The 8,171-nt window shown below is 36.4% G+C and overlaps 1 protein-coding gene across 2 annotated transcripts; it reads right to left on the bottom strand.

Moving 5' to 3' along the window:
* Positions 1-3,559: 3,559 nt before the first annotated feature.
* Positions 3,560-7,417, bottom strand: tmem256 (transmembrane protein 256). Of its 2 annotated transcripts, none has more exons than XM_014021222.1 (4): positions 7,307-7,417; positions 6,877-6,914; positions 6,531-6,611; positions 3,560-4,088 (listed from the first exon to the last, which is right to left on the bottom strand). In XM_014021222.1, the coding sequence occupies exons 1-4, from the start codon at positions 7,383-7,385 to the stop codon at positions 3,918-3,920; spliced, it is 369 nt and encodes a 122-aa protein (XP_013876676.1). In that variant the 5' UTR covers positions 7,386-7,417; the 3' UTR covers positions 3,560-3,917. The 2 variants fall into 2 exon arrangements, with proteins under 2 accessions (XP_013876676.1, XP_013876677.1); XM_014021223.1 differs by having other exon boundaries at positions 3,560-4,061; positions 7,307-7,401.
* Between the last annotated feature and the right edge of the window lie 754 nt (positions 7,418-8,171).

Consider the following 8,171-nt stretch of genomic DNA (forward strand, 5'->3'; position numbering starts at 1 on the left):
AAAATAAAGACTAAAAATAATGTAGTCTGTTTAGTTTCATAAATTTTTTGAAATATATTTTAACACGGACGGAGCCATTTTATTTACACGCAAAGCATTCTGGGTAAATGTTGATGTCGATAGGTCCTCGGTGTGAGCGAGCTATATCCACCCTGAAGGTTAATCTTGGACAATATCTGATGATCGACTCTTTTAAATGAAACCAGAGAGCGTTGACAGAGAGGAGAAGGTAGAAATGACTCAGMCTGGAACTGAAAATATGGATGGAGGACAACAGAGCTGCTTCATGGAAGAACCTCAGCTTAGCCTGTTAGCCTTCACGCTAGCACTGAGGCTAAAGCTCGGTGCTAGCATGACACGCTAACAAGCTAAACTGAGGTCCTCCATCCATATTTTCAGTTCCAGGCTGAGTCATTTCTACCTTCTCCTCTCTGTCAACGCTCTCTGGTTTCATTTAAAAGAGTCGATCATCAGATATTGTCCAAGATTAACCTTCAGGGTGGATATAGCTCGCTCACACCGAGGACCTATCGACATCAACATTTACCCAGAATGCTTTGTGTGTAAACAAAATGGCCCCGTCCGTGTAATATATTTTTAAACTTTTAGTTTAAAAATTATAAAAACTAAACAGCCTGCAGTATTTTTAGTGTTTATTTTACTGTTAAAGTATATGTTTATCAAATAAAGTCTAATGTTACAACTAATCATGGATCCAACACTTCTTCGTCTCCTTCCAGCTGATTGAACTGACACAAACCTGTTGATGTTAGCTTGTTAGTTAGCGGATGTAAAGTTGGGAAAACATAATTTACATGGAAACTAATCCGTCCGCTAACAGTTTTCAAATTTATTTAAAAAGCTAATCCGCTAAATGAAAAGATAGTTGGTTAGCAGAACCACACCCACCTCAAAGGTCAGAACTCTCCCAGAAATGGATTGCGGCAATCAGATGTGCAATATCTATTTTAGTTCCGAAGTTCTCAACACAGAAAGTTGTAAACTGTTGTTGTCTGTCACAGGTAAATGAAGATGAAAGCCCAGGTTGTTGTTGGAACTTTCTGTTTTAACATTTGAACCACAAAATGTTGCAAATCTGATTGCTGCAAATTGAGACCATTTCGTCTACTTTGACACGCCACCTTTCCATTGGAAAAAACTTGCTTTTGATCCAGTATGGCGGCTTTCAAGATGGCGGCCATGTTCCAGATACAGTCTACCTCCTCACCCGTTATTTACTGTGGTATTCAGATAGTTTATTTTCCCTTTCGTTTCTGAAATAAAAGGGTGTCCTGAGACTTTTGACTCACATATTGAGGGAAATGAAAAGATGTGAAGTGGATTGAAGGAGATAAACATAAATATTGAGAAAATACTTGTTGTATTACTTAACTAAACTTTGAGAATGTTCTTTACAGATGATCTAACCTCTGGTTAGAGTTGTTATGGCCGTTGCTGCCGTCTGATTGGACATAAAAATCGTCTGCAGGGATGAAGTGTCCGTCGAAGTGAGGGACTAATCTGTCTGAGGCTGTGATAACCCCTGACCACCCATCCACTGGTGGGGGGGGGGGGGGGGGTCAGAGAGGGCGCTGGGACGCTCAAGTACCACCATTACACTCATTCCGCTTCAGCGTACAAGCCTCCGGTGCCTGATGGATGCCTCTGAGAGAGGATTTGGCGCCGCTGTGGTGTGTGTTATGAAGAATGCACTTTAATATATTGCTTCTGTGTCTGAAGGAGGGGGGGGGTCTCCTGGTCCATGTGAACGAAACAGAGGTAATCAAGTAAAGAGTTTCATTCAGTTCCTCTGATGGAGGATCTGTGGGGGGTGGGCACATCCATCCTCAGCTGGTCCATCAGCTCCTTTAAGCTTCCCCATCACTTCAGTTAATCCAGTTTTTACTTTGGACCAAAACAGAGTGAGATTAAAGGTCGGGGGTTTCAGAGCTTAGACCTCCCATCATCTTACCCTGAGAAAGGACTTGGGTTCTTGCTGTTCTGGTCGAATCTCTCATCAGATTTAGGAAGATTTTGCACAATGTGTTCAGAGTCTGTGTTAAGGATGACTCTCAGCTACTACCTCTGCAAGTTTCAGCCCAGCAGCTGTAAATTTGATGGAGTTACAGCCTATGAAGCTAAATTTGGGTCATAAAGTTTGTTTAAAAAATAAAAATAAATGAAAGAAAATTTTGGAAGTTCAAAAGTAGTTGTATCATAAAATTGACCAAGTATGGCAGACCATTGTATTATATAATGAAAAAATATGTCAGGCTTTGTATCATATAATAAAAATATTTGGCAGGCCATTATGTCATATAATTAACCATTTATGGCAGACCATTGTATTATATAATAAAAAAATATGTCAGGCTTTGTATCATATAATAAAAATATTTGGCATGCTATTATATCATATAATTAACTGTGTATGGCAGACCATTGTATTATATAGTGAAAAAACATGTCAGGCTTTGTATCATATAATAAAAAAAACATTTGGCAGGCCATTATATCATATAATTAACCAAGTATGGCAGACCATTGTATTATATAATCAAAAAAATATGACAGGCTTTGTACCATATAATAAAAACATTTGGCAGGCCATTACATAATTAACCATGTATGGCATACGATTGTATTATATAATGAAAAAATATGTCAGGCTTTGTATCATGTAATAAAAAATATTCGGCATTATAATATAATTAACCATGTATGGCAGACCATTGTATCATATAATGAAAAAATAAGGCGGGCCCTTTTTTCACATAAAAAATGACAGGCTGATAATTAATATAATTATTATATCTATTTTAGTTATAATTATATAATAAAAATATGACAGGCCATTGTTTCAAATAATCAAAAAATATGACAGGCTGTTGCATCATAATCCAAAAAATACGGCAGGTTGTTGTATCATATAATCAAAAAATATGGTAGGCCGTTATATAATTAAAATTTATGGCAGGCCGTTGTGTCAAATAATCAAATAGGCTGTTGTATCATATAGTTAACAAATATAGAAAAAAATGTTATATATATTTCAGTTTAAATTTATTTTTCTCAGTTTCAAAAAATGTCAGTGTAAAAAAAAATTATCTGAACAAACTATGTCCCCAGTTTAGCTTCATAATAGCCTTTTTGTGTTAGCTAAACCAGATTAGCACCAGCAACCACTTTAAACTGGGTTTTGTTAAAACCCATTCAGTGTTATGAGATATTTTGCTAACGCTACAGATAAAAGTTGTGCAAAATATTTTTGCTGCTTTGCCAAAATGAACCTAACTCCATCTGCAGGAACAGAGAAACATAGTTATTGTGTGTAAAAACATGACGCTTGTGAGTTGTGGAGGAAATCTCTGGAGGTATAATTAACAAGACACAGTCGGATTCTGGTTTTGAGCACAGACACGAAGGATAAAACTGGCACCGCTTCCCAGTCCTGGTCCTCGGAGGCCAGTACCCTGCGAGAACCAGTATTGGAACCCAGTTTTAGAGCTGGTTTTTTGCTTCAGCACACCTGGTTTAAACCAGGAGAAAACACAGATTACAGAATCAAATAGTGAAGTTTTATTTAATGATCTGAAAACATTCCAACATGATGCTGCAGCAGCATCTTTGTCTTGTATATTTTATGTATTTATATCAGTGAATTCTGCTGCAGTGTTAAGGTGTTACAGGAGATAATTTAACTGTTTGTTCCCTCCTGGTGTTGAACACAACGATCAAAGGGCGGCGATCAGGCGGCGGACAGAGAAGTGATAATCCTGCGGTGACCTTATCTCCGGCTGACACGCGCCTCCCGGAGGCAAGCAGCCGTTGGACGGGTGACATTAGAGCTGCTCGCTCTCAGAGTCCATCTGTTAGAGGGCTGACGGCGTCGTCTCAGGCCCCGCCCCCTCCCAGCCTCACAGGATCATGGCCAGCCAGCCGGCCATCATAGCCACGCCCCCCACAGGAGCCATCTTGCCCAGACTGGGGTCCCCCGTCAGAGCCTGGTGGTACAGGGGTCCGCAGAACATCCCCATGCCTGCGATCAGGATGGTTCCGGCCTGAGAGGAGGACAGTTTGTTTGTGATCTGAAGGGCAGCAGGTGAAGTGTTGTGAAACCTGACAGGTTCAGCAAAACGTCCCAAACTTTCATCATTTTCATCTCTTCAAACAAACGTTGCTTTATTTTTATTTCTTATGCTTCTTTTCTTCTTCACATACTGTCTTACAATCCTACTTTTTTAGCTACTGTCTTCTTAAGTTTAGGTTTTAGCTACTATCTTACTAATATTAGCTCATAGAGCCAGCCTTGCTAATTTTAAATTTTAGCTACTGTCCTACCAAGTGTAGCTTTTAGCTACTGTCTTCATTTTAAATTTTAGCTTCTGTCTGACCAATTTTAAATTTCAGCTACTATGTCACTATTGGTTCTGACTAAATAATAATTTAGCTACTGTCTTCATTTTAAATTTTAGCTTCTGTCTCACCAATTTTAAATTTCAGCTACTATGTCACTATTGGTTCTTAGCTACTGCCTTACTAAATATTTTAGCTACTGTTCTACAAGTTTTAGCTTTTAGCTACTGACTTCTTAATTTTAGCTTGTAGTTGGTATCCTACTAATTTAAGCTCTTAGCTACTGTCTTACAAATTTTAGCTTTTAGCTACTGTTTTATTAAATTTAAATTTCAGCTAATGTCTTACTAATTTTCAATTTTGGCTACCCTCTCGCTAATATTCGTTCTTAGCCACTGCATTAGTAATTTTACACTTTAGCTACTGTCCTATAAGTTGTATTTTTTTAGCTACTGTCCTACCAAGTGTAGCTTTTAGCTACTGTCTTATTCATTTTAAAATTTAGCTTCTGTCTCAACAATTTTAAGTTTCAGCTACTATGTTACAATTGGTTCCTAGCTACTGCCTTACTAAATAATATTTTAGCTACTGTTCTACAAGTTTTAGCTTTTAGCTACTGACTTCTTAAGTTTAGCTTGTAGTTAGAACCCTACAAATTTAAGCTCTTAGCTACTGTTTTATTAAATTTAAATTTCAGCTGTCTTATTAATTTTCAATTTTAACTACCCTCTTGCTAATATTCGTTCTTAACATCTGGCTTAGAAATTTTTACATTTTAGCTACTGCCTTTTCAAGTTTAGCTTTTAGCTATTGTCCTACATGTTTAGCTTTTAGCTATTGACTTGTAAATTTTAGCCTTTAGCTACTGTCGTACTAAATTCAGCTTGTGGTTAGTATCCTACTAATTTAAGCTCTTAGCTACCGACTTCTTAATTTTAGCTTGTAGTTAGCACCCTATAAATCAAAGCTCTTAGCTACTGTCTAACAAATTTTAGCTTTAACTATTGTCCTATATGTTTAGCTTTTAGCTACTGACTTGTAAATTTTAGGCTTTAGCTACTGTCTGACTAAATTCAGCTTGTAGTTAGTATCCTACTAATTTAAGCTCTTAGCTATTGTCCTACATGTTTAGCTTTTAGCTACTGACTTCTTAATTTTAGCTTGTAGTTAGCATCCTATAAATCAAAGCTCTTAGCTACTGTCTAACAAATTATAGCTTTTAGCTACTGTCCTACAAGTTTAGCTTTTAGCTACTGTCTTTCAAATTTTAGCTTGTAATTAGTATCCTACTAATCTTAGCTTTAAGTTACTGTCCTAATGACAGCTTTAAGCTAATGTTAGCCAATTTACATTTTAGCTATCATCTGACTAAGTTTAGCTTTTAGATTTTGTCCTGCAAGTTTTAGCTTTTAGCTACTGTCTTCCTAGTTTTAGCTTGTAGTTAGCATCCTACAAATTTAAGCTCTTAGCTACTGTCTAACAAATTTTAGCTTTTAGCTACTGTCCTACAAGTTTAGCTTTTAGCTACTGTCTTTCAAATTTTAGCTTGTAATTAGTATCCTACTAATCTTAGCTTTAAGTTACTGTCCTAATGACAGCTTTAAGCTAATGTTAGCCAATTTACATTTTAGCTATCATCTGACTAAGTTTAGCTTTTAGATTTTGTCCTGCAAGTTTTAGCTTTTAGCTACTGTCTTCCTAGTTTTAGCTTGTAGTTAGCATCCTACAAATTTAAGCTCTTAGCTACTGTCTAACAAATTTTAGCTTTTAGCTACTGTCCTACAAGTTTAGCTTTTAGCTACTGTCTTTCAAATTTTAGCTTGTAATTAGTATCCTACTAATCTTAGCTTTAAGTTACTGTCCTAATGACAGCTTTAAGCTAATGTTAGCCAATTTACATTTTAGCTATCATCTGACTAAGTTTAGCTTTTAGATTTTGTCCTGTAAGTTTCAGCTTTTAGCTACTGTCTTCCTAGTTTTAGCTTGTAGTTAGCATCCCAATGATTTAAGCACTTAGGTACTGTCCTGCTAATGACAGCTTTAAGCTAGCGGATTTACTTTATCATGACAAATTTTAGGTTTTAGCCACAGTTTAGTTCATTTTAAACAGTCTTTTTGTAAATAAACGTGTTGTGTTTACACGTGTAAATGTGTGTAGTTGTATTTAAACTCACCAGCAGAGGTTTCCCACAGTGAGCTGCACCCAGCAGGGCCAGGCTGTGGTAGAAGTGATATTTGTTGGCCGTTTCATAAAGCTGGAAAATAAAACAGGAACAAAGAGACACGATTCAATAGTTTCTGAAAACAAAACATTTTCAAGAAAAGGTCAGAAAAGGGCTCCTGCTCTCTGATGCTAATTAGTCTGCATGGATAATTAATGAAGCACTGGTTAATAAGAGGGAAAAGGGCGAGCAAAAAGAAAAACAAACCTGAGCTTCCTAAACAATATCACCTCCAAACATCACAGATTAATGAACTGAAATATAATTATTTGATTTTAACTTTTTTATAAAACATTACCGATATCCTGTAGTCATCAGGATCCCTGTTCTTGAAACCTGTGGATTATAAAAAGAGACACAAACTGCATGTAAAAAGTGATAACCAGTTAATGATTAATCTGTGCTGAAAACTTAGACAATCATTGTTTTAACATGGCTAACTGGAGAGGAATCACCTTCATTACCAAACAGTTTATTTGACTAAATTAAAGTGGAGTTATACACACCATTCTAACGCCGAATAATGTATCATCCTAAAATACATTTGACATGGATTCATTCTTTCATTTAAACATTTCAGCTGGGCTAAAAAAGAAAGCGAAATCTAAATTGCCATGTTTTTGCTACGGAGACTGGAACGGAACAACGTAAGTCCTGTTTCTGGACTCTGGTTTAATGCTCGGATAAATTAGAAGACTGGATAATAAAAATAAAAATTATTTATCTACCGTGAGCTCCGTAAGCTCCCAGTCCCACCGCAGAAGTTCCCGAAAGAGCTGCTAACCTTCGTACCACAGAAGCTGTCATGTTTTTACTCCACAAACTCAGATGGCGCTGCTGCGTTCACGGGCTTTACGTAAATTCTAATGTCCACGCCCCCTTTAATAAAAAAAACATCAGTTTTTATTCATTTAAATAAAACTCTTATAGTATGAAACCAAAAAAGTAATAACATATTTACTAAATTTTATTAAATTACGTTATATATCTAGTGCATAGCTCATACCTTCGATAATTTACAAATTTTCCTGGAAGGTATTCTTAAATACAACATTGGTTTGCGTTATTGAAGGCAGCGGTGATGAGGTTTTAAGTCGAGCCAAAATGGCGGCCTATGCTCCACAGTTTCTCCCCTCGGGTTTAACTTTCAGTGCCTTTGAGTGTCGCGATGCCATGAATACATTTGTCCAGACCTTTCATCCTCTTAATGTGAATCTGTTGCTACGTTAACGTTCACAGAAAACACCTGAAGGCATTTACCAACTGAACTGTGTTTAATCATTTTTACTGTCAGTGTTGGGCTTGAAGACAAAAATAAAATAAAATAAAAAATAAAATAAAATAGAAATCAGATTTTATAAATTGTTAATGTCTTACCTGCTGTAGGAAGTTTATATGAGCCATTACATAGACATTAATTTTGGTTTATGTGGTCATTTTGGCAGAAAAGAACTCCCCTCTTAGAAATTTGGAGAATTTAGGAAATTTATTAGAATTAAAAACGAAGAAGCTATTACAGCGGGTAAAATAAGTATTGAACACGTCAACATTTTTCTCAGTAAATATATTACTAGAGGTGCTAATGACATGAAA

This window comes from Austrofundulus limnaeus, unplaced genomic scaffold (assembly GCF_001266775.1).
Source record: "Austrofundulus limnaeus strain Quisiro unplaced genomic scaffold, Austrofundulus_limnaeus-1.0 Scaffold283, whole genome shotgun sequence".
In the NCBI taxonomy this organism is placed as follows: domain Eukaryota; kingdom Metazoa; phylum Chordata; class Actinopteri; order Cyprinodontiformes; family Rivulidae; genus Austrofundulus; species Austrofundulus limnaeus.